The 27,936-nt window shown below is 33.0% G+C and overlaps 2 protein-coding genes across 2 annotated transcripts in view; one reads left to right on the forward strand and one right to left on the reverse strand.

Annotated features, from left to right (window-relative positions):
* LOC117123690 (probable ATP-dependent RNA helicase DHX58) overlaps positions 1–3,512 on the reverse strand; it is a 13,687-nt gene extending 10,175 nt beyond the window's left edge. The window contains exons 1-2 of the mRNA XM_033269704.1: positions 3,457–3,512; positions 1,324–1,635 (exon numbers count right to left, since the gene is read on the reverse strand). Coding sequence (XP_033125595.1) covers positions 1,324–1,633 — 310 coding nt within the window. The 5' untranslated portion in view covers positions 1,634–1,635; positions 3,457–3,512. The remainder of the gene's footprint in view (positions 1–1,323; positions 1,636–3,456) is intronic.
* A 1,923-nt stretch (positions 3,513–5,435) lies between these two features.
* Positions 5,436–27,735, forward strand: LOC117123540. The gene is made up of 12 exons (XM_033269499.1): positions 5,436–5,578; positions 6,519–7,365; positions 11,842–12,378; positions 17,446–18,266; positions 18,567–18,730; positions 19,206–19,321; positions 19,780–19,878; positions 20,490–20,639; positions 21,097–21,215; positions 22,698–22,856; positions 24,520–24,635; positions 25,553–27,735. The coding sequence occupies exons 2-12, from the start codon at positions 6,587–6,589 to the stop codon at positions 25,610–25,612; spliced, it is 3,120 nt and encodes a 1,039-aa protein (XP_033125390.1). The 5' UTR covers positions 5,436–5,578; positions 6,519–6,586; the 3' UTR covers positions 25,613–27,735.
* The last annotated feature ends 201 nt before the right edge of the window (positions 27,736–27,936 follow it).

A 27,936-nucleotide genomic window follows, 5' to 3' on the forward strand; every position in this document is an offset into this window, starting at 1 on the left:
CCCAGAATATCCCGCAGAAATTCAATTAACCTCTTACAGTAAGCGATGAGCAATCATGGGTAAAGGTAGGTAAAGATAGCAAACACAAAACATTCTTATAACATTGTGAACGTTGTGGTTTAGTATATCACAAAATAACATAATGTTGAAACGTTATGATGTTGTAAAATTACTGTAGGTTATTATGTACTTATGATTCTACAAAATAACGTTTTTAACACCAAACTGTAAGGTTATAATGTGCTTATAACATAATATTGTTATCTGGGAATGTCCATAAATCGCAGCATCATTGTGCTGAATTGCGTATAGGCGTGGTCCATGACTACTTAGGCCTGATATAGGCCTACACTAGCAGTGGCCTAGCAGGAGTCAATGAGACATTTCCACCATCAGAAAAATATTGGACCTCCTTATGTTGTCCTACAAGCTTATCAAATAAAAATATTAATTTGCCGATCAAAAAAAAAAAATTTTATTCCAGGACCTTAACCAAGACTCTAGGGGGCCCACTGGTTTACTTTAGACTACCCTGTACGACTTGTTGGAACCCTGTCAGAAAATTTCTGTAAACAGGCATAATAACAATAATAATTGCAAATATCATTGTTAAATTTTTACAAATATAACCAAATAACATAGCAATTTTCTATGCACTACTGGAAAATTAGTGCACAAAGGAGCAATAAGTGCAAACAAAATTAGGGGGCCCAGGAACAGTACTGTACTAGCAAAAACAAAACTTTAAAAAAATTGTAAAATTTTTATATTTCAATAATAAATTACATTAAAAATAATGATAACACTTGTAATAATAATATTAAATACCAATAAAATTTACTAAAAAATTAACTATACTAAAAATAAATAATAAAATTACTACTGTATATAGTTCATTCCAAGCTTCCTAATTGAATGACATTAATTTAAAATAGGTTATTCTCATCCTTCGCTGATCAAACTAGCATAGGTTGCATTTTAACCCTTTCCAGTCGTATGGCGTCGCGACAACGCCCTTTTTGACCATACTTTATAGCGAGGGGAGTCGTACGTACGCCCTGTATAGTTTTCATGGTAATTATTTTATAGCTAGGCTGCCCCCTATAGGATTTTTTGAGTGTGATGTAGGAGTATTTCTGTTGAGGGCCTCCTGTATTCAGACCAAATAAAATGCCTGCGCCCAGTAAAAACCCGACATTTAGTGTAGATGATGTAATTTCCCAGCTTTGGTACAGCCTCAGGCAATGGTAATGGGGCAGATTGGAAAGGGTTAAAATCCTGTGCTATTTACTGTATTAGATCTACCGGTAACCAAATACATACCGTAACTAGACTTGATTGCTTTGAATTCTTTTTTCATCCTGTTCGCCAGGTCATCTTGCTTTATTTCATCTGACCTAAGCGCCTTCACAATATTGTCTTTCCAGTCTGGTCTACGAAACAACCTTTCACAGAGACACACGGCAGCTGATGTGTTGCCCTCTGTTTTAAAAACGGCTTTTATTTTTTCCTCATCACTACTTGTAAGTGTGTTTCCTAAAGCCACAATGAAGTCCATTACATCAACACACTTGACAAACTCTTCTCGAAATTTTTCGTTAAAGGCAGCTGTATATGCACCATCCTCAGCCATGGCTGTGATTTTGATATGAACAAGAAAGAAAGATAGTATGAGCCACTAAAAAAGAAATTATTTTAAGTTCTGATCTGATTTGCCCATTGGGTGTGATATATGGCACCATCATACTAATAATTAGGTGTGATGTGATGTCATTCATGTCCATATATGGGCAAATCATACATACATAGGTACAAAATTGATAGTGTGGAGAGTTAATAGTAAACAAAAATCAATGTTCGTCATACCCTCCAGCATTGGTTTTTGGCCCCTTTACACCCAGAAAATCCAGCAGAAATTCAATTAACCTCTTACAGTAAGCGATGAGCAATCATGGGTAAAGGTAGGTAAAGATAGCAAACACAAAACATTCTTATAACATTGTGAACATTGTGGTTTAGTATGTCACAAAATAACATAATGTTGAAACGTTATGATGTTGTAAAATTAGGCTATTATGTACTTATGATTCTACAAAATAACGTTTTTAACACCAAACTGTAAGGTTATAATGTGCTTATAACATAATATTGTTATCTGGGAATGTCCATAAATCGCAGCACCATTGTGCTGAATTGCGTATAGGCGTGGTCCATGACTACTTAGGCCTGATATAGGCCTACACTAGCAGTGGCCTAGCAGGAGTCAATGAGACATTTCCACCATCGGAAAAATATTGGGCCTCCTTATGTTGTCCTACAAGCTTATCAAATAAAAATATTAATTTGCCGATCAAAAAAAAAAAGATTTTAATCCAGGACCTTAACCAAGACTCTAGGGGGCCCACTGGATTACTTTAGACTACCCTGTACGATTTGTTGGAACCCTGTCAGAAAATTTACTGACTGTACTTGACTGTGTGCATTATGACTGCATTTGTGTAGAAAAAAAAATGGGGCTCATCTTCCCATCAAAAAAAAAATGTGGCCTTTGGTACATTGCCTTACTAGAAGATCTTATATTAGGTCTCAGTGTGTGACTGTGTGTGGCTACCTTTGTTGTTAAGAAACAAAATATGGGCCTCGTCTTCCTGTTTTTGAAAAAACAAAAAAAAAACAAACCATGAACTTAAAAGATATTTTTAAAATAAATTTGGCCTTGCAATTTTCATAGTGAAAGTGCTTTTATAATTCCTGTACTTTTAAGTGTGAAACTGTAAATAACACTATGTATTAAAGTTATTAGATAATTGGTCATCAATTATTCAAAGAAAATTTATAATTTTACTTTTAATTGGAAAAATATTTAAATTGATAATGAATTCAAGATAAACAAATATAGGGGCTTAGTGAATGATATGACTTGGAAAATACCCACTGCTCTAAACTAAGTCCCAGTTACAGTAGTATTAGTAACCTTTTAAGCTCCAACTTTTCACTCATCATAGATGGGGGTGTAGGGTTGTAGGCCAAGCTAGCTAGGCTAGAGTAGTAATAATGGATGGTTACATAAAAATATGATTTTGTAGATCAGTCTACCTATCCGGATTATTATTGTTTTACTTGAGTAAATACTGTAATTATTTATAGAATAGATGACACAGAGATACCTGGTATGTACACAATTGAACACAGTGGTTGGACTAGGCTAGGCCTAGCCTAGGCCTATACTCATTCCTGCCGACCTGCCTCTCACCGTAGTGTACATCCGCGCCTCCTCTCTCGTGTGGTTTGTGTAGCTTATCCTACGCCCTAACTACCCTCGTACTCCATGCGAAAAAGTTCAACATATGCATGGACTCCTCGGATGTTCATCAGTACAGAAAAGTAGGCTAGGTTTAAAACCTAAAAGTGTGTCAGTTATTAATTCGTAAGTAATGTGAACTGCTACATACATACCTAGAAAGAAGTTATATACTGTAACAAAGTACCAGCAGTATAAAACTAGTCCTAGGTCTGCTACCGTACCGAAAAAAACGAAAAACAGAGACTGCTGATGGGAAAAACCCGCACATATGACGTCATGAAAACTTTTTTTGGTAATAATATGAGGGCGCCATAACAACAAACATCATCAGAAAACTGGATACTTGACGTTTCATTCTGAATTCACGGTTATGACAATCTGGGGTTTTGTAGTTAAAAAAAGCAAATTACAATTATGATTGTAATTGTAACTGTAATTGAATTTCAACTGTATTTTAATTGTCACTGTTTTTGTAAATGGGTGATTGTCACCATAAAAATGTACATTATTATATTTACAAATATCTAGGTGTCAAAGCCCTATCATCGGTAATAAGGATGGGGGGAGATGACTAGACTTATTATATCAACCGTATTTTATTTATTTATTAAATCCCCATTCAACAATGGGAAACCCGGCACTTATAGAATGAACTACAGTAAGAAAATTAAACAATATTAGGAATGTTGTTAGTAAAACTTCTTAAAGGCAGATGCGTAGCATGCAGGAAATTGAATTGCCAGTTTAATTAGATACAAAATATTACGTCAAACTTTCATTTCATTTATTTGGTCCAAATTAATGTTGTATCTAGGAGTCATGAATTGGGGAGCAAACTGGGGGTTATAGGAGGTGGGGGAAATTGGGGATCCAACCCCTTCCATCGCAAACCTGGATACGCCAGTGTCAACTATATCTAAACAATCAGCAAAAAATGAGGCTATAGCAAATAACAAGCTATCAGAAAAAAAAAAGCTAAGACGTAGCAAATTTGAATCTGTTCGGTTAAAATAGGAAATTTCGCTCAAGTTAACGTTCGCGAAAAAATAATGACTTCTTTTTCGATAGAAATGGCATCCGCTCGAAGTGGCATCCTCTCGGACTAGCATTCACTCAAACTTTTGAATGCTTTCGGAAATGAATATTCCATGTAAAATACTTTACCAAAAAAATAAATAAAACAATAATTTCTTAAATTTAACTTGCTCATTTTGAACTAACGTAACACATATCAACTGTCAAAACATTGAACTTTAGTGTATTTAAAAAACTGTTTACAGCGAAACATTGTAATTTAAATCACTTCCAGTCAGTAAAGTGTTTCATTATTTTTATTATTATCCAGTATAAAAATCAGAGTACACATTTAAATTCAATAATTTCTATGCTAAATTAATAATTTGCATGTTACTGCAAAATGAGCAAATTACTTTAAAAAATATTTTTATGTATTCTTTTGTCATTTTCAGTGGACAATTCATCTTTAACTAAAAGGATTGACAATTGATAAATTACAGTGGTGATGTTGGGATTTCCTTGAATGCTGCCCTGTTGTTTACATGTATCTTTCTTTTTCGTTTGTATAAATTATAATATATTTTTAATGTTTTGAAAGAAATGCAAATACCGGTACTATCATTTGTGTATCACTAAAAACAGTATTGTAAGGCCCCATAAAAAAAAATTATTAGTTTATCACCCGTTCCCTCATCACTTTTGGGGAAAATCTGATTTTTTTTTTTTTTTTTTCAATCAACATATATTTTTATTTCAAACGGTCATTTTCCATCTTTTTTCACTTGAAAAGCTCAGGATTTCTTGCAAATATGTTTACTGGTACAACAAAAACATCTTTTTTTAATATAAATTTGATTCCACTCCTATGACTTTTTATATTTTTTTCCCTAACCACTGATTTACTTGTGAACATCGGCAAAATTCCTCCCTCCCTCATCAGTTTTTATTCTTTGATAGGGTGATAAACTAATAATTTTTTATGGGGCCTAATGTTTAACCATAGAGACAATTTAATAGGAAATCAACAATGGAATCTATTAGAGTTCCTATATTTTGAAGTTCGCCCCCTACCGATGAAAGTAACTTTGTTTGACAACAAACATGATGACAAGAAGTGTCCTGTATAATTATTACGCGAGGTTTCGACGGACGAGCGAGGGTACGTTGTATTTCGGTTGATGAGATCAGACAGGATTGATTCTTTATACTGGTAATCCATTTAGAAGATGCGAAGGTGATGTCAGTCGTTCATAAGAGGTTAGTGCTAACTGTGAATTAAGTAACTCAAGAAAGATAGATTTCTAGGCCTAGGCTAGCCGATGCTAACCTGGTCCCCCTGGGCCTGGTGGTGGTAAGTTAACATATAAGGTAGCCTAGGCTAGTTGAGTTAACATAGGGCCTAGGTAGGACCGAAACAATGCCTACGTAGCTAGGCCTAGGTGCTGTCCTAGAGATTATTGGGTAATCAGATTAATGATAATGTAGTCCGTGTGACAGACGATAATCACTAATAATATTACGACTAGCTAAGTAGTTCAGGTAGGCCCTAGATTACCCTCGTCATAGGCCTACAAGGCTACATACTAGATTTACTACTACTAGCCTAGGTGAATTGTGCTGTGCATTGCACATTGATCATGATCATTGTTCAGCTGCATGCGTATTGACAACAGTAATGGCAGTGCGCTTGCAGATATTAATATTATTGTTGATATTTAAGTACCCAAACCTAACTTTTTCCAATCAATAAACCGCTCTCGAATAAGGGCAGCGGTGCTTATTCGAAAGTATAATATATTACCCTGTGTGTAATGAAACACTTTGAGAAATAGGCTTTTAAATACAATGTATACAGTGTTAGAATGAATAAAAATTTAATGCGATGAAGACACAAGCATTTCTTTATAAACATTTATTTATGATGACATAGGATCTATGATAGGCCAACTGAACTACAGGAATATGTGAGATAGGTAAGTATATCACACTTAGTATTGTAAACAGACAGTTTTTGATTGATCTCATACAACAGGATGCTGAATACCCATGCCAGTTGTAAGTATGAGTTTGATGTTAAATGCAACAAAGTCTATAAATTGTTGTTTTCTGTAGTGTCAGTTGTAGTTATGCTGTAATTTATGACTATAGCTCAACATTTTAACAAAATTCATAATTGTTTTTTTTTGTTTTTTTTCAGGCTTGTCATGTGTTTTTCAGAAGGTTCAGTAAAAATATTTTGAGGACAATTTAAGGAAATTTTGTTTAATGGCAACAAAAGTTAGTCTTCCGTATCATTGTCCGAAATGTGGAGGCAGTCTAGAATTCCAGAATCTCATTTCCCTACGTAAACATTTAACAAATGATCACACATTTAGTGATTTCTTTGACTCGTCCCCTTCCCATGAGCCTAGATTGATGGGCAAGAGATCATTAAATACCAATAGTTTTATTAAAGTTGATGCACGACCTTCAAGTGCCCCATCTTCTCTTCGTCTTCCCCAGTTTCAGAAAACGGAAACATATGTTCCTAATTTATTGGAAAAACTGTCAAATACTGCTAAAGAATTAGAGCAACAACTTTTACTGGCGCAGAGACTTGGCTACAAGAAAAGCAAGCAATCTGTTGGCTTCCAACAATTTGATAGTAGTTATACACACAGTGCAGATGATGTTTACAGAATTCCCAGAAGTAGAACCTTCACACCAGATGATCTTATTTCTGGTACAAGTAAACCATTTGATGTGTCGCTTAAAGAGAGACCAAAATCTTCATCAGGCTCTGGGTTGGGTGAGCATTACATCAGAGAAGAGGTAGATGCTTTGATTCTCAGTACGACCTTGCGAAAGATGCAAAGTGAACTGGAGTTAAAAGACGAGGAACTAAGGAGATCAAAGGAAGAGCTGGCAAAAGTTTTACTAGAGAAGTTACAGTTGGATGAGAACTCGATGACCCTAGCTGGTGAGTTAGACGCCAAGAAGGAAATGGTTTCACATTTGAAGACAGAGATCGAGGATAGAGAGCAAGTGATACAACAGAAAGAAAGGTAAATGGACTACCTTTGTTTACATGCTTTATTTCAATTTTGTATTTTATCATAGCTATTCTAAAAAATATTGTCAATAATTGACCAAGGAATAGGAGAATCCACTCTGTAAAAGTATGTATTTATTAAATTAAAATAATTAAAAACACAAGACATGGCAGCCGAAAGGCTAAATTGTGAATTACTTTTACATAAAAAATGAACTAACAATAGAATTTTAGAATATTACAAAACAACCATAAAAGAAACAATTGAACTATTATGACTATAAGAAAAATACATTACATTATTTGAAAAGTAATCATTAAAATTACTGTACAATTATTTTAGTGAAAGAGAAACAATATTATTTAACTTATTACATTATAATATACATAAAAAACATATTAAATAAAGTAGTAAATTGGTATTATTTGCGTAGAGGATATCTTGCAAACCAACTTTGCGTTTGAAAATCGCTAGGAAAATAGGTGTGCAGAGACTACTGGCTTACTGTAATTACATTGGTTCTATACTAAATTGATTTGTAAAGGCCTAATTTATGCACAGAAATCGGCCCTTTTTTTTCTGAAATGTGTGGACAGAATTCTAAGCCTAATTTTTGCGTGGTGAATATGAGCAATAGTAGTGGCCGAAATCCAAATAATTTTATTGATTTATTGATTAATATAAATATTAGGTTCTACAGTAGGGTAGGTCGGTCCTGTCTCTTTTCTGGTTACAGGTTTGACCCCTTGACCTTGTACATAATTTTAATTTTGTTGCTGTGTTATTTTCATTTACAGTATTAATCTGATAATCCAAGTTTCAGTGACAATAAAGTTATAACGTATTATACAATATCATATATAAATTAGAGCAAAGCACTGAAATATCAACTATTTGTTCTTATTATTTGTAGTCTGTTGTTTGTTCGATAATCATTGTTTACATTCTAATTGTACTTTGAATGCATGCACTCAGTAACTAAGATAAGGTTTATTGTAGTAAATTGTTATCTCTATATTAATGTAATAACTCAGATTCAGATATGATATAAATTATAGTACTGTAGATATGTAGAGTTTTATATTCGTTCAAGTATAAACAACAGTCAGTTTTATTAGCAATGGAATGTGTGAAATGGAATGTGTGTAATATTGTTATGTGTAATTAGCAGGATTAATGAGGTGTGTGTACCCACTGTAGACCCTTGGATATTTTATTATACTCAAGCAGGTGTTAGAATGTTAGATAGCAAACTACACAGAGAAACATACTTCATACTCTGCAGGGGTAGACTGTGTCACCTTAAGATTAATTAATATTACAATGATTAGTACATTTCCATAGGCCTATGTCTAATAAAATAATACTAAAATGTGCATATATACTGTATAAAGTGCTCGCAACCTATTCATAGAGCTTTTGCCTTTACCTCGATTGATTGAATAGGCTTTATATATTTCTTTACAATCGTTATGGGCCTAAATTTCGTTAGGAAAGCTTTAAGAAAATCACCTTATTTTAGTGTATGGCCGGGCCCAATACTGAAGTTTCATGTTTGAGAATGGTTTACAGGACATTTCTAAAGTTCTAAATTTATTAGTAAACCTGTGTTCACCATTTACAATTGCTTACTTAGAATCTGAAGTTTAAAAAGTGATTCACAGAGTAGTTGACTAATCACTCATTGTTTGATTTTCAAGATACAAATCAACATTTTTGTGTTGTGAATACTATGAGGTTGTTTACACTATTCACAACTGTCTGTCTGTTGATATCTCAAAAAATGAATCAACAGATCTTCATAAAAATTTATTAAAATTTAGAGAGGTACATATTAGTCTTAAAAAAAGATGGATATATTACAGAATCAAAGGTCAATTAGACAGAAATTTGAAAAACGTTAACGTCAATGAAGCCCTACTGAGCACCTGCTCTAGTTTACTCTGAAATTACCATTCATGACATATTAATTAATCATTGAAAATTGTAAAAACATTTCCAATTGAAATTATTATTACCGTAATTATTGTCATTAGAATCCAGGACAAATCATCATAGATTGTTGAGTGTTTAATGGTGTGTGGAAAAGTACGTAGTTTGCTGTGGCATACAACTTCAGAGAAATTATATAAAAAAAGTTGATAAATGTAATATCACAGACCTTTCCGAAATTTAATCAATATAAAAACTGATCAGTCCCGTGTTCTTCAAATTGAAACATTTTTACTGGTAAATTTGTCCATAATTAGAAAATCAGCTATACACGCAGTATAAGGGGTTACCCCTTTCGAGTAGGGTTTAATTAATGACTTGCAAAAACAACCCATTACAATCACAGCCTGGGCATATACTGGAATGATTCATTTATTGGAAAAAGGCCAGCCTAGACTGGTTTTTTTTTGCTAACTCTTAGGAAAACTGTAGACTGTGTAGTCTAGTAATCCTACTGTATATTGTATTACTAGGACCTATTGAAATGACCTACTTAATACACTAAGCATACCATTGGTTCCATCAAAAAGTGAATTAGAAATCAAAAAATTATAGTAGATTTAATCATCGAAGAAAACTTAATGTTCCTCCGTGATTTAAACAAATACCCGGTAGGTAATTTTCTCTCATCCCTTTTTTCCTTTCTAATTTTCTCAGTTTCACATACTGTACACATTCAAGGAACATTAATTTTAACTTGCATTGTATGTAGTTTTCAGAAATGCAAAAAAAAAAAAAAGAAGACATGTTTATTTTCGAGTCAAGGAGAATGTGGATGCCTGGATTATCAGTCACATTAAGCACTTTTTTTCTACTTTATTCGTTCTTATTGTACTGTACAATAATTGTGCTTCAAGTGTCTTTAAGATATACTCACTTGATTTTCTTTCATCATCATATTTTGGAAAGTGAGCATTCAAGCTGCTTATCAATCATTGAATAAGCATATTTCCACCCTCTGGCCTTGTATTTAGCCTGTGCATAATATTGTTTGATTATTTTCATTATTGCCTTAACATATTAAGTTACCCATAGCAGCACACCATATTATTCAATTGTACTTGTATAATTAGTGTCGATTTCATTTGCAAATATTGTTGGATGGACAATAGTTCATTGCTCGAAGATGATATTTCAAAAGGCTAATGAGTTGAAGAGCCTTTAGTCTCTGTCTTGTAAATATGTTCTCAATCATTGCATACAATACTCTATATTTCCTATGTCCTTGTAAGCTAAATACAATACCTACTGTAATATATGGAGTGTACAGTAGTATTTTTAAAGTAAATGATGTTCAAAGATAATGTAAATACTGGTTTATTATCAGGATGACCCCATTCCATTCTTAAGTGTGTGTGTTCAAATCATGCAATTTTTTTTTTCATGACTAAAGACAACACTATCTAAATGATATATAAATAAATATAAAAAACTATAAAATAAATAAATAAGTACATACATCAATAGATTGCAATGAAGCTTTAACTTACGTTCATCTTCCGATCATAGTTTTGTGGACTCATATCTTGCAACTAGAATTTTCTTTTTATCATTATGTACAGTATTGTCCTCTGAATATGACAAAAAGTCATAAAAATTAATTTTGAAATTATTAACTTGTTCATTTCGCAGTAATTATTAACTTGCGCATAGAAATTATTGGCTTTAAAAAATGTGTACAGGACCCTGATTTTTATACTGGATAGTGATAAAAATAATTTAAAAACTTCCAGTAAGTGGATGTGTTTATATCTTTTTTTTTTTTTTTGTGGCCATGAATAACATGTTTAAATACACTAATTTGTATGTTCTATGCTGCTAATGTTTACTGTATGTTACTTCAACATGAGTAAGTTAATTACAAAAAGATTTTTAGGATATTTTTTAGAATTTTATTTATTCTTTTTTTATTTTGTTTATCTTCTTATCTGAGAAGACTTGCTACCAACCGAACCCGGGATGAGGAGAGGCTCGAACCAGCCCCGATGTTAAGGCTGTAGTTAGTGGCATAGAAATTATTGGCTTTAAAAAATGTGTACAGGACCCTGATTTTTATACTGGATAGTGATAAAAATAATTTAAAAACTTCCAGTAAGTGGATGTGTTTATATCTTTTTTTTTTTTTTTTGTGGCCATGAATAACATGTTTAAATACACTAATTTGTATGTTCTATGCTGCTAATGTTTACTGTATGTTACTTCAACATGAGTAAGTTAATTACAAAAAGATTTTTAGGATATTTTTTAGAATTTTATTTATTCTTTTTTTATTTTGTTTATCTTCATATCTGAGAAGACTTGCTACCAACCGAACCTGGGATGAGGAGAGCTCGAACCAGCCCCGATGTTAAGGCTTTAGTTAGTGGCACCCCTGCATACCATAACTGCTCGACCACTCGACCTGTTTTTAATGCATCTTTAAAATGAAAAGATCAAATATCATATACAGTACTCACTTAATTAGGCTTTTAAAATTGTCTTTGTTTATGTTTACAGGAATCTCAAGGAAATGAATGATTTCTTAGCAAGAACATCTGAAAAGCAGGCTGCTGCAAAAGAGCAGCTTAGAGTGTTTATGGACAATGTTCTCGACCGTGCTGAACAAGCAGAGAATGAGCTTCATACTTTGAGGTCCACGAGAAACACACCAGTAGGATACATGATGATGCCACCATCTGAAGCATCATCACCAGTGAATGGAAGTCAAAACATCTCCATGTCAATTAGACACCGGAAACAGATGTCATCTTCATCTAATGAGGTGCCATCTACACATAATCAAACGTTTAATAGTACACAAGAGCATGCAAGACATCCTTTGTATGATGATAGTCACCAGTGGCAGAGATCGTCAGGAAGACTTCCTACCAGTGGTAGAACATCTGCACCAAGTAGACTTAGAAGTGACATTCTTCCAATGACAAAAGCCCCAGACAAGTATTCGCTGTATACTGGCAGAACTCCATCTCAAGAAATTGCCAAGAAGAACGGTTCATCTGTAAATTCTGGATTGGCATCTATGCCAGATCACAGGTAAGACACTTTTGCACCTTTGAGGCCTCCAAATTTGGGGTGGTCTCGGTGTCCAAAAAAGTGGTCCCAAATTGGAGGGGTCTTGGAATGAGAATGGTCCCAATTTGCAGGGTGAACTGCATCTTCACCTTTAAAATAGTTGCATAATTTTGCAAGAGTGTCACCATTACAACACTGGCTATGAATAACTTCACAGCAGTTTTTAATTGTTTCATATTTTTTAAAAATTTCATTGCATTTTATTTTATACAGCCTTTTTGCATTGCAGGCAATATAATTTGTAAAGCATCTATTTTGTGAATGAAATAGATACACTTCTTGGCATTTACACATGCACACTTTAATTAAATGCAAATTTACTGTACCGGTGTACAACACAACCAAAGTACAATATAAATAAATAAAATGACCAAGTATAAAAATGTATAACAGGCACATTTCTGAGAAAAATTAACAAATGATCACTTAACAGAATGTGTAAGAGATGACAAATATACTATTAATTTGAAAGCAAGTTAGAAAGTATATAATTCCTTCAGATTATGTTTTCATGAATTTCATTTTGTATGCTGTCCATCCTGTATAGTTGACACTCATTTGCATATAGAATCTATTCTTCCTCAGTGGCTCCATAAATTTAGATAATAGAACTTCCTCATTAGAGCATTTCAATGTCATACATTTGCCGTACATATTGTAGCAGATTACCAGTCTGCTTTGTTTACAAACCGAAAATAAATTGAGTTTCGATTACAGTTGTACAAATTAATTATTGATCGGCATCATGTGGGATGCTCTGAACATGAAATGAAGCAAAATGTCTAAATGAAAACACAGGATTGGGTATGGTGCTAAATACGTAGCATAAAATATTACACAGTAGCCACTGTGGTGGCTGTTGGCTAATTCCATGTCCAGGTGTGGCTTCACCACAACATTAGTTTAGAGTTGAAGGAATTTTTTCTACATTATGAAGGTGGTGTGATAAAACGCACCCTACCTATTTGATGTGCTAATTTAGAATGACAGGCGTTAATGATACTATAATGGTAACATAGACTGCAGACAGTCTTTATTGGGAGCTTTGTTTCAGAAAGTGTCATTAGTATAATCATCTGATAAGAAATAGTATTTTATAGAAATAGTATTTTATTCCTTATGTGTTCATGAATTCTTTTTCTTGGTGTGAAAGTGTTCCTTAGGAAATCTGACAATAAGAAATCTTTTCAGCAAAACAGGCTCTTTTATGCCACAAATCTTTCAAAATACTTAGCGCTCTTTATTAATGCCAATGTACTCACTAAGTTTTTTTGAATGCATAATAATAATAATTTATTGAACTTACACTTTTGTTACAGTGGCACTCGTCAATTGACGGTGCGTTCAAGACCAACAAATTTACACAAGAAGTTACATTTAAAAAAAATATATAAAAGCACAAGCACAAAATTTGAAAGCCCCTTCTTATCATAACTTAACAATTAAACTTAACTTTTAACTACTTAAAATAAATAAATACAAAGTAGATACAGAAATACAGACTTATTTTCCTGTACAGTACTATGGACAAAACTTACACACGCACATCTAGGAAAACACAATCCAAAAGAGAAATATTGAGAAGAGGGAAAAAAAAAAAATTAAAAATTAAAAAAAAAAATAATAAAATAAATAAATAAATACAATGTCACTCCAGATAATCATTAAAAAAGAGACATTTGAGTCTAAGGATCTATCCTCTTTCATCAGTGTCAGCTAGCAGTTATGGAGATTTCACAGAGGCAGATATTTGAGTTTAACATAAAATAAGTAAAAAGTAAACTGACAGAGGCTTAGATTTTATTGATGTTATGTGGAGTGGGTCCAGTGTACCATAGTTTCATTTATAATAGCCTTCGTTATATTATTTTGTCACGCATGGTTATACCGACCTTGTTTTCAAATAATTGTTACACTTACACAACAACAAACAATAATTGTATGTAGACTCAGTTCAACTAAAGTCATCAAGTTCAGCATACAGCATATCTTGTGTGTAGTCTAGGTAGGATTGCCATATGTAACAGATGTTGCTAAATCAATAAATGTATTCTGTTTATCTACATTTTATGTGCTTATTATATGTATTTGAATCATAATGGAATATCTTGTCTCTTTTAAGTGTGTTTCATACTTTGTCTTTTGAGGCTATTGACAAAAGCATACAAAATATACATTCACAGGATATTGAATATGAATTATTTATTATTGATAAGGTCTGTACAAGGAAATAATAATAATAATGTAATTGCTATGATTATTTCTGCTTTTGATTTTAATTAGCATCCCTGTAAACAATTTTTCAGAACTTTTTTTGTTAGTGGCAAAGGTTAGCAGTCCTTTAAGATTTTCTTAATTCAACTGTTGGTTCATGGGCTTGATATACTAATATTGATTGATGATAAACAATAAGACACGAGATATTTATTTTGTTTTGCATACAGCGACGTTGTATAAAATGATTTCTTTAATGCATTTAATTAAGTCCAATTGTTTACTAATTGTGAAACTCAACCTACCATAGTAGAGTTAACCATAGTAAATGCAGCACCGCTACAGTATATGCATGGACCTATTAATATTAATAGGTCCATGGTATATGCAACTTTATTTGCACTACGGTACCTACATGTTATATTGCAGCTCATATACATGTAGAGCCCTCACAAAGATAAAACACGAAATGCCATACAATATTCATAAAACACATTCATAATTCAACTGTTTTTATCAGGATGCTGACTCAATTAATTGGGCATAAATTAGTTTAGTGTAGCTTCTGAAGGATAACAGTAGATCAATTACTAAGAAATGTCTTAGGGCATGGATAACTAATATATTAATACATATATTTGAACTACCTTCTTGAATTTTGAGTGTCTTTTGTATTAAGCTAATAGTAGATACAGATAAAATTTAAGCTAAGAATATTGTGTTATAATAATGGATAAATGTAATAGAATTTTGAAGAAACCGTTAAATAGATCAAACACTACAGGCCATAAATAATAATAAAATACATTCACAATTCAATTATATTTACTGGCTTAATCATTGTGAGTTAATCATTGATCATTAATCATTAATCATTGTGAGTTGGTACATAGTGTATGAGAGGAAAGATTACAATAGTAGTAACTATAATAATAAAGCACTGATTTAATATTAATGTACAAAACACAATATCCCACGTGATTAATATAATGATGATAAAAACACATTCACAATTGAACTCTATTTCAAACTTTGACTCTTTAGAATTAAGGATTTGAGAGTTGTTGTCAACATAGGAGTAGAACTGATGTAAATTTCTGTAAGGTGATCATTCATATATTTCTCAACGTTTTTCGCAAGTGTACAAAGAATACACTTTTTCGGTACCCACCACCCCCCCCCCCCCCCCCCGAAAGTGTACAAAAAAATCCTCTGAAAGTGTACATAAAAAGTTTTGCAAAAACATTCTCCATTATTTTGTGACGTAAACTAAAGTACTGTACTTAAAATACATAAAAATGTATATCATATTCATGGTTGCATTATAATTGGTCATAAAAATTTATTATTTTAAATATTACATGTTAATTAGAATCAACATTTTCATGCATAATGTAAAAGTCTACAAAATTGTCTACTCCCTCCCCCAGCATACTGTTTGTACACTTGTGAAAATGTTGATAACGGTGAACGTCCCCCTAAAGTACTGTCTTATTTTTTATAATAAATACAATAATAATAATAATAATAATAATAATAATAATAATAATATGCAGAAATTTATAATGCGCCAATTCAAAAAACATTATCAAAGGCGCAGTGAACAATTAACCCAATTAAAGTGATTTTGTAAACAAAAAAGTTTTCAAATTAGTTTAATAAGTTTTTAATTAGTTTAGTTCAATTTTATTATTAGGCATATTTTTTTTTTTTTTTTTTTTGATTGATTTTTTTTTTTGTGGGCACCAATGAGAAAATATTTCCATGGCAAACTATGGCACAGTGGTATTGAAGAATATATAGGTATGAACTGAGGTATGGGTTAGTTTTGAGCACTACTTAGTCTACAGAAAGCTACAGAACAGAGACGTAATCTTGAAGTAATTTCATGGAATTATAACTACTATATTGTTACATGAAAAAATGGCTTGAAAGTATAGTGTATTTGACAAATAAGTAAGGAAATGATGGATACACAGTTCACACTTGACTGCGTCTCACCTCCCTATGGTATAATTTGACACCAAGTGGGATACGGCCGGTTAAATTTAAATTAATATCCTGCGTGGTCGGCCATGCCACATGCACACATCTCTCCAGGTATACTCCCTGGGGAGTGCAGACGATTACAAATTTCTGCTTGATTGTTTTTGTATCCAGTGATATGTTTATGATAATGTGATAGTCTCTGAGTTAGTGTCCTCACAACCAAAAAACCTAATGGATTCATAATGATTTATATGTGTAGTTTTGGATCCGATGACAATGACACAATTGTAGAGTAAACATAAGAATATGGCTGCAAGTCACTGTTGTGAATATCACTTGCTTTTCTGAAGAGAGCATATTTTATTGGAAGTTTATTCATTTATAATGATCAATTAAAATAGAAATCTTAATCAATTAACGAATAAGACTAGGGTAACATAGTTTTTATGTATCGTATAATCAATGACTGCAATTTTTTAGAAACGGAAAAATCCTTCTGAAACCTCTGTTTGTCATGTCAATTTATTTACATGAATATTTCATGGGACGCATACTAATCATTAATGCGCATTTACACTGACGTGGCAGAAGATGCTTGTACACATTCCATGTAATATTCATTCTCATGTTAATTTGGTGTCTGTCTTATATATATAGTATGAGTCCTTCATTAGCCTGTGTGAATGTCAAGATAAATTCTTGATGATAATAGCCAACACAAAATAATGCCTTTTAAGAACTTACAATCATATACCCCATTATTATTTTATGTTTTTAATTTTGCAAATAATTTATATCTTTTAATTTTTAATTTTTTTTTTTCAGAAGGAAGTTAAATCCTGGCTCTCAACACCAAAATGGAGATGAGATCCATCATGCTGTTAATGATCCTTCTCCATTTTACTACAGTCTTGAAAGAAGTGATTCGCCAAGCTCACCAAGAAGTCATTTAATCCGTAACCAGGAACGACACATGGACCTGTATCCAGACTCTGCCATTGGCTCCTCTGGGAATGGTTCTCGGATAGTAAATTCAGAGTTTGCGATTTTGTCACAAGCAATACCACATATGTCCAATTCCTCTCAATATTCAAAACCTGAAGTACCAACGACAATTGGCAGAAGCAGTCCAGCCACTTCAGCTAAGAGGTATCTGAGGCATAACTCTGTCCAAGAAGCACCAGTTATAAGAGAGAGTACAGAGAATGAGCTGCAAGAAAGACCACACATTAATCTAGAAGAAAATGCAGAAGATTCATCATTTGCAGGCGATTATGAAGGAAGATTAGTAGATGAAAGAGGTGGACATCATCTATCAATGACAACACATGAATCTAATCATGTAGATGCACTTACAGACACAGCATCTTCTCTCAGGAATGGCAGTGCCATAACACAGGAAGATCATATGGATCTTGAGTTATTTCGCAATGCTGTAGAGCATGTACTCCATCAAAGAGACCTCCAGTCTCGGACATCACTGTATTCCTCACCAGGATTCGAAAGCAGATCTCCATACACAAATGCACCATCATCACAAATTGATAGTGATAGTGAAGGTCAGAGTTCAGGGTATGATGACTCATCAGATGTGGATGGCAGTCTGGATGAATTGCCAGTTAAAGATCAGAGTTCAGGGTTTAAAGGTGATTACTTTTGCTTAACATAATAAATCAGACTACTGTAAAATTAAAAAATTATTGAGATGATTAGGAGGAAGGGAGTGTATGCCAAACATTGGATGTCTTGTCAATATCAAGAGGGTTGGAATATGTGCCACTAATCCATAGATCCTTTCAAATGATGCTTTAGGAATGGATTTGGTTAAATTCATGCTTAATGATTTGGACCTAGGAACTTAATTGGGTTTGAAGTCTGTGCACCTTTTCCAAGCATGTTCAACTCCAGCAATATAACTAACAATTATTTATGCATTGTTTATATAGATTGTCCAAAACAAAGGAAGATTGGCTTGTATTGTGTCTTTTCATACCTGGACACGGACAGTTTACTGGCATGCGCTCAAGTTAGTAAGGAATGGAATCAAGTTGCTCGACATCCGGCGCTGTGGAAGAAAGTTCATCTTAGTAGGCACACCATCTCATCAAAGGTAAATAGTGATAATATATATTGTAGGAAAGTGGGTGACCCCAAGAAAGCTTACACCCGAAATACTTTAAGGTATGCGCAGTAAACCTAATCGTGTGCAAAATTTTTAATACACACGAGAAGTACTGCGTAGTATGCTTGAGCCGTAAGCAGATACAGTAGCTATCATTTACCGCACACGATATAAAATTTGGCGTGCGTGCCAAAAAATGTCAAACACAATATATATTTACCAAAAGTCGTTTGCAATTTGACTGCAAACAAGAGCTATGTGCTTACGGTAGCAGATAGCTATCATGTTGGTAAAGTCTTATAAAGTAGACTTTTACTTGTAATTTTTATGTATAATTGCTGTTTACAAAAAAAAAAAAAAGCATCAAATTGATCAATCAATAATTTGATCAATCAATTGATTAAATTACTGAGTGGCTCATTCAATAATGGTTATGTAACCCTCTGCTTTCTTTGTGGTTTAGTTCTTGCAGACTATTTCTAAATGGTGTACACAGATGGAGCACTTGACATTGCAGAGTTTACGACCAAGGCCATTCAGAAAGGGTGAAAAAAGAGAAGATTATTTGAGAAAAACAAGGTAGCAAGAGTTAAATTGTTAATAATATTTATAAGTTATCGAAGGAAATTTGTTTACCTTTTGGCATCATGGGTTGACCATAGAGTAAAATATTAGTTGTGATTGCCTAATATGTAAGTAGTAGTTATAATTTGTCTCTGTTGAGTTTAAAAGTTGCTGACATATTTTGTTGCTTATTTTCATTTGAAAAATTAAAAAAAGGAAAGTTCATCATTTTAAAACTTAATGTCAAGAATATCGATGTATTAAAAGTTTTTGCCATGGATGCTGGTTTTGGGATGGCATACCACATTTGGTGTTTCATATACTTGTCACATATCTGCAGTGTGTACACCTGCTGAATTTACATATTTCTTAGAATTAGTAAACATTGCTTGGCTCAGTGCCAGAGCATTCAAAATAATCAATAAATTATCTTGGAATAGAAGATATATAAAATGAATAAATACATTTTTCAGAGGTATGCTTGAAGCTGGCTTAGAGTACCTGTTACAGGCATCGGGCAGCAGCCTCCTGACCCTTAAGATCTACGATTGTTGCAATATCCTCACTGACAGGTAATATTCTATAGCTACCTTGATTCTACCTTTTGTAGAACATTTTCAAAGCTAAAATTGCAATTACAAATATGTAAACATGTAGTTTAGAAATGAAATCAGGCAGAAACAAGATTAAAAAAATATAAATATATTTATATATATAAAAAAAACATAAAGCCTTTTATCTTTTATATAATGGAGCAGTCATTATGAATATTTTGTTATATTTAACATCAGGATGGAGTGGAATTGTATAGCTTTAGTGGTTAAAGATATTTGCCTTCTATTATCATCAGGGTCCTGTTTAAATTCCAGTGACAGCAGGGCTTTTTTCCGCAACTATGCTGTCTTAGCTTAACTTGTAAAGCAGCAAGTTATTTGTTGTTAAATATGAAAGAAATAAAGAAAAATCATTAGATACAATCTCTATTTCACTGAATTTACTGTTTACTGTTGTAGTGGCGCCTTCTTTGGAAGACACATGTTCCTCTTTGATGGGATCCATTGACAAAATCACAAATGTATTTCAGTTATCTAATTTAAATAACAATGTTAGGAAAAATATATATACACTGTACATCTCTAAGACACATTGATATGTTTGTTTTCTCAATTTTATTAAATTTTAGGAGCCTTTGGTTGGCAAGCTGTCATTGCCGCTTTCTGCAGACTGTAATGTATGTGAGTGACACAGACCCCATAGGTCACGAGGTCATCTGGGCATTAGGTGCTGGATGCAGAAATATCTGTGCATTGCAAATACCGCCGATGTTCCCATGGTAATTAAGGCCCTTCTCTTTGTAACCATGAAATAGACTTAATATATGTCAAAAATTGTATAATCTTGACCAGTATTCTTGATTAGTATATTTTATTAGTTCTATATCATGATTATAGGTAAATCTAATGGTTAGAACATTTTCATGTTTTTTTAAAATTATTATTATTTATTTTTTGTACCATTGTAGGGTTTCATTTACACAGCATTGATTAGCATCATCTGGCTACATTCTTTGCCCCTGCCAATCAGTGATTCAGAATTAAGGATGTTTACATTTTTATCAAATATAGGATGATGTACCTTAGTTGGAAACTTATTCCTACTTTAGCTTTGAGAGCACATCGTTGGAGTGCAATTAACTTTTTATCGTACATATTTGTATTGTTATTGTAAACAATGCTATGTTGATCATGCATATATTTAACATAAAACACCAACAATTTTCATCCTGATAGTAAAAATGCACAGAAGTTCAACAATAAATGCCTGCAGATGGTGGGAAGATGTTGGCCACTCCTCCAAGGTCTTTGCATTGGTGGCATGGAAATTGATGTCAAAGGCCTGGTATCTGTTGGTAAGTTCAACCAAAGAGTGTAGGACTGCAAGAGGTCCGACTGCCCTGATTTTGTATGAACGCAATGAAACGTTCAAAAAAAGTATTTAGAGTACAGTATAAGAATTCAAATAGAGTTCACTCGAAACTCATCTTTTAAGGACACTCCCCTTCATGGCAGTACTTTTTGAAATAGGATTATGTTCCAACAAAACCACAGGAGTCGGACCTCTTGCAGTTTTACACTTTTTGGTTCAACTGTCGAAAGGTCAACTGATTAATCTCAGATAAGATAGTATGATACATACTCCAAGTATCGAAATGCACGCCATCGTGTCGTGATTCAATATTTTGACATTAATAATGTATTCAACAGGAATGATTCGATGTGTCATCGAAATATTGAATCCAGACACAATGGCGTGCATTTCGATACTTCGAGTATGTATTATACTATCTTATATGGTTCAACTGTCATGTGTGAATATGAACAGAAGCCAATATAAAATTGAAAATACTAGAAAAACATTTTTAAAATGTTATTGTTTGTCATGACTTTGTGACACTGGACTTTTATTGACCTTTTGTCAAACATTACATCACTGTCATTGTCATGGTATTACCAAGTATGGAATAAAGTGAACCAAATCAGGCTGCACAGGTGAGATGTGATTGTATGTGTACTGAAACATCGAAGTCTTCTTAATAATAATAATAATGATAATAAGAATGGTTTTATAAAGCACATATATTATTGACCTCTATGCGCATTCAGTATGAAGTATTCAGTAACTGTAGTACCGAAATTTAACATACTATTTCATATATATTCCATTTTTTGAGAGTCGATTAAATCAATAGTTCAGTTATGGCCCTTAATGAACCTTTCCGGGATGTCAATCAGAACTGGGCCAGGAATACGAATGTGGCTAAAAAAGACACAAGTTTTCCAACAAACATGTGTTTATGCTTATGCTTTTACAGTGTCATTTTGTGGGGCCTTATCAAAATGATCTAAGTGGCGGGGCTTAGTAGAAAGATCCATTAATTACTTAATATAGAAGAAGAATAAGGAATTGCCTTCCATTGTACACGTCCAAACTACTGTACTTCTTCATCAACATTGTGGAGATGACATGCTCGTAGGTCTTTGCGAATACTGTATATCCATGTAAAGCTCTGAACAAGCTTATAATCAGCTATTTAGTTATCAAGCCCATTCAAAACTCCTTTTTCCAGAAATGCCCTTAATAGTTATTACTATTAAAAAGTACCATTTGCATGGAAGTTGTTGAAATTAACTACAAATTTTTTTAATTTGGCATTTTTATGGTGTTATATCTTCAAAATGTACCACATCCGTAGTGGGGCCGAGGTGAGTGTAGTCTCAAATTGTCTTTTTGTGAAAAATTAGAACCCCTCTTTAAAAATCCCACCTACTGTACGGGCTTGGTTAAGGTCATGCATTTATATTTATTCACTTTTTTCATCTTTTCTTTATAGTAAAAAACTGTCCCAGACTGCATGTTCTAGAGTTGGACCATATGCTAGAGGTAACAGAGGAGGTTGCTATAGCAATGTGTAGCCATGGACTACGGGGTCTGGAAACACTGATATTCACTGCAACACCAGCCACGCCAAAGGCCATCTTGCATTTCAATGGTATGCTCTAATAATCCGTTATTAAAGTATATTTCACATGTTATCCATGTCTGATCATCATTACAAGCATATAGATACACTGGAGAAGATGAAGTCTTCTAATGTAAAGCTAAGACAATAGTAAATGATAATGAAAGTGTCTTAATGCTATCCTGTACTAACTAAAGTAAACAAAGAATGGAAATGCAAGAGAAAATGGGATGATAAAAGAAACAGATTATAAAGTGGGTTTATCTCTTCTTTTTTTTTCCTCTTGAGATCTTCACATGTGGAGAGCATGGAGATTTCAGGATGTTTTCTAGTCAGCATTAAAGGATGAATGTGGATAGGATTGTGTGAAAGATTCATCCCCTAAATGTTGGCCACAGTCTGTCAAAGACAGCATTTGGAGCATTTATTGATATAAAAACCACTCAGAAGGCAACATAGAAATGTTGAAAACTGAATTTACAATACAAATGGAAGAAAAATACAAGACATCAAACAAAATATATTTATGCCTAAACTAAAACATCAACGTCAATTAATATCGCAAGGAAATTCAAATTATATAATCAAAATACACTACAAATGCAATTTAGTTATCAGAGAAGACTCATATACAGTGGTTAAAGCATTTAGATAATAAGATTATATATTCACAATTTTTCTTTTTAATTTTAAACAGAGGTGCTATGACATTGATCAACAAAATTAGTTCGGGAATGTTATCAGGTCAAGCAAATTAACAAATTATGCCAGATTTAAGCGCTTTTGGTATAGAATCATATTTATCATTTAATATTAAACCTTAAAGTTTGGTTAACATCTTTCTGTATTGGAAGGACGTAAAAAACGTAGTTTGATTTGAGGATAGAGTTTGTGTCTGTAATGATGTGTGTATGTAAGAGGAGGTACAGTACATTTTCTTTTGTTCTGCAAGATTTATAGTGATCTAAGAAAAAAGTATTTACCAGTATTTACCGGCTTATTACAATAATTTCCCAAGCATTGCAAAATTTGATCTACTTATGTCTTCTAAAAAAATCTATTATTATTAGGAAAATATGTTTATTTATCCATTATGCTTTAAAACTCTGAAAAGTAATTAAGGAAATAAATGACACTTAAAATGTATATTACATGCTTTATTTTTATCATTGTCACGTTAGTACTGTTTATTACCGTATATTAATGTATATTTTATTTACAAAAGGCTGGAGGCCTACAGTTTGAAATAAAGTCCCTGTAAAAAGAGAAAGAATCTGAAAAACAACAGCATAAAAAATAACTCCACTATGATCAGCTTCCCTGGCTTGGTCTCTCTAATTGCTAGCTACAACATTTTTTGTTTAAACCATATATATAGAGGGTGACCCTTCCAGGTCAGCTGATATTCAGGGGGCCCTCTGAAATAAATGAAATAATGTGATGCTATCTACGAAGTTTCAATACAAGGCTTCAGTGTGTTTTAGTCATGAGAAAAAAAACCTGTGCTGTTACAGGATTTGAACCCAGGCCCCTGGGATTGGATGACAAGCATCTTAACCACCAAGCTAGGGATAAGTATTCCATACTTGTTTATAATGTCAATGACATAGAGGCCTTGTTATATAAGACTTTTCATTTTATTATTATTATAATTTCTAATTGAGTGATGAATTTTTCTTCCTTGACTCTTTAGGTGTTTGTCCCCAGCTGAAGGTCATTGCAGTGTATGTTGGGATATCTGATTATTTCGATGACATCACAAACAAAGAAAACCAAAGAGAGTTCAAGAACATTGCCTCTGCACTAAAAGTAAGTCCTCAAGTTCAAATTAGTTTACAAGTTGTATAAAGTAGAAAGCTGGTAATACATTAAATAACATAAAATTGTGTATGAAAAAATTTATTTTAATACCATTTTATTCTTCTTGTCAACTTATAATGAGCCAGTCATCAAACAAGGATTTGATTTTATATTTTGTTGCATTATTAATCTTCGGAGATTATCTCAACACATCTACTCTCGGAGCTGAGTTACGTCATGTGTGCACTTTGTCCAAGTGTATATGGGTACATGGTTTAAATATATGTTTGGTCACGCGACTAATTCCAATGTGAAATGTCAGCCATTTTGAATGTCAAAATAGCTGACATGCAGTGTAACATATGGTCATCATGTATTATTAACCTTAACATTAACGGATGACGTCATAATTTATTCATCTTGCGTTGCGGAGCACGTTAATTTCAGGATTTTAGGTGCTCGACGTACGTTACTTACGTGTTTGTGCATGCATATTTTGATTTCTTTACAAAAGGGGTGGAGCTACCACGTTGACTGTTGGGCACTAACGTTGAAGTTAAGGTTAAAACTACCTATTCTCAGAACTATTTCCTTAAATTTTCATTTACCAAGACACAATTACGGTTCCATTTCAACACGATGCAGGCAAATTTTACGGAATTACCCTTAGGCAAAAGCTGGTCGGAAGTACAGAGGTCGACGTCGAGTACACGCTGTTTGATTTCATTAGTCCAATGAATGATTTGTACTGTTATGAATTTGCTATTTAATCAACAGCTTGACTACATACTTCCAGGCATTGACTCCCAATATTATTTTTTTAAAATAGAAAAACAAATGTTTATGTATTTTTTTTAGCGAAATTCAAACATTTTTCTATGTCAGAAGGATGAATACATTTATTAAGGTGTATTTTTTTTTTGTAGGTGCTGAAAAAGAAGCCTGCATTAATGGACATTCTTCATCTAAAAACAAACTGCAATTAGTGTAAGTGTGCTTATTATGGTCATCACAAGCAGGACAGAATGAGTAGTTTCTTATGGATAAGACTTTGTAAAGTATGCACACTTGTAATGTTCCGATTTGCTAGTGCAGTGGATCTCTTCTGGCTATGTCTCTGGTGCTAATTTTTTACCATGGTGTTATGATGTGTTGAATAACGCCCTCTACCAACTGTCCTGTACAGAAGTTGAGTATGAAAGTATTACAGTATTAGATTTTCTATATTTTCCTTACCAAATACCAAACATACTTAGAAATTGGCAAAAGTATTTATAGAATTATTTATTTCTTTCTCGGCTGTTATTTATAGTTTATGTATTGTACTTTGTAGTATTTCTTCCATATTACCTTTTGGTGCTACCTTTTTATATACATGTATTGTTAAGACTTAATATCACAAATTTATGCAGGCTCCAATAGCTATCTAAAATAGTGCTATACAGTATTAGTGAAAGTTTTTAATGAGCCATTTTGACTCATCATTATCAACACCAGAATACAGAATAATTATAATGATGTTTTCCAGTGGCATAGATATGGATGTATAATCAATGATGAAATCAGTATTGTAGTAGCATAAGTTAGGCCTACCAATAATGATCAGCTGTAGCGAATCTATAGGGGTGCATGGGAGGATGCATTCCCCTTCCAAAAAAAAGCTTGCAACCCAGTCTTGATCCACCAAACCTCCCACTCGAAATTTGGCCAGAAAATTATACAGTACATAAAAAAATGTATCTACCTTTAGATCTTTAGGTCTTTCTCTCAACACCAATATTTCTGCATGTTACCATGTTCTTCCATACTTTTGAAAGTTGTACCAGAAACATAATGTTTGTATTAAAATGATGAGTTCTTTTTATGAAGAAACTCTATATGATCAACTTTGTTGAAGTTATAAACTTTTTGCCTCTAATGGCGTATGCAACTTACTGTTCTAGTGACCAAAAACAAAACAAATTCAATTTTTGGATGCTATAGCGAGAGGTCGTATGACCATGGACCTATTACCAAGAGGTCCATGGTGTGACAATACTGTATCTCTGGTTTTGAGAAACTTAGGGCGATAAAAATAACGTTATTATATATGAACAAATGTAAAGAGTTTAAAATTGTAAAATATATTAATGAATGAATGTATTTTATAGATGTAAATGCCAGATATATTATATACTATATTGTACACTGTTTGCTTTTTTAGAATGTCCATTGTTATAAATGCAATATTGTTTTTAAAATTTACTATGCTGTATAGATGAATGATAATATAGATATACTGTCAGTACATTTAAACTGTATTTATATACAAATTGTTGTCTCATTAAGTAAAATTTTTATATATACTATTAGAATTATTGTCAGGTATTTTCCCCCAGTTGTTTGGACCCACCGATGCATTGGCGTATCTAAAGAAAAGCAATGGGAAAATATACTTTGTTTTTTAAAACACTGTGCAGCATTTTTTTTTAGTATTGTGAAGATATACATACATTATGCTTGGTTTTGAGTTTACATTTTGGTGTCTTTTTGCAGTGTTTGCAGTGTCATTCATTCTTTTGAAAAGTGTTTTCTTTTATATACTTTGCAAATATTTTTTTATTATTATTTATGTTCATCTGGTTTCGAGGCTAATTTTGCAAACTAAAGAGGCGGCTTCAATTCGAGATTCTATGAGTATTCAATTCAGAATGTATGAGTATTAGGAGTTTCGCCTAAGTAGACCCCACTAAGGCTCTGTCTCTGTGTCCGATCAGGTACGTTTTAGGGCCCGGCAATTTATCTTGCCCGTCACCACCTTGCTCTGCCGCCATATAGCATGATCTTGATGGCATGGATCAAATCTCACCATGATCGATTTGTAGGTTTTCTTTAGAAAGTACTTTTGTCACCCACATGTGTGTAATTGGGTAGCTGTTAGCAATTTTGCTAATGTGGTATGAATATGCATGACTAGGTTAAGTGTCTGTAATTACCAGGGTAGATATAATGGCTTTAAAAAAATATTCTTATAACATTTTTATCATTTCCCACTGATGTATGTTTATAAATAAATAATTCTTTTGTGCTATTACTGTGAAATTATTAAATTATATACTGTATATATCATTATATAAGGATATATTTTAGATTAATGTATATGAAATGATATGATTAATAACAGTATTATAATAAAAATTTATTAACAGAGTATGACGTGTACTGAATTTCTTTAAGTAAGATATGTAACCAGATTGTGAGAAAAATGGGTGCTGACTCATATTCATTAGCTAACAGGGTTACCAATTTGGATGGTCATATGGACAGGTTG

The sequence above is a fragment of the Anneissia japonica genome, unplaced genomic scaffold (genome assembly GCF_011630105.1).
Source record: "Anneissia japonica isolate Jap-2015-1 unplaced genomic scaffold, ASM1163010v1 scaffold287714_len2871179_cov188, whole genome shotgun sequence".
NCBI lineage: Eukaryota > Metazoa > Echinodermata > Crinoidea > Comatulida > Comatulidae > Anneissia > Anneissia japonica.

Coding starts and splice junctions, on each gene's coding strand:
- LOC117123540 (XM_033269499.1), top strand. CDS start 6,587: ATGGCAACAAAAGTTAGTCTTCCGTATCATTGTCCGAAATGTGGAGGC. Junction 18,267..18,566: donor TCAGAGTTCAGGGTTTAAAG/GTGATTACTTTT, acceptor TTGTTTATATAG/ATTGTCCAAAACAAAGGAAG. Junction 24,636..25,552: donor ACATTGCCTCTGCACTAAAA/GTAAGTCCTCAA, acceptor TTTTTTTTGTAG/GTGCTGAAAAAGAAGCCTGC.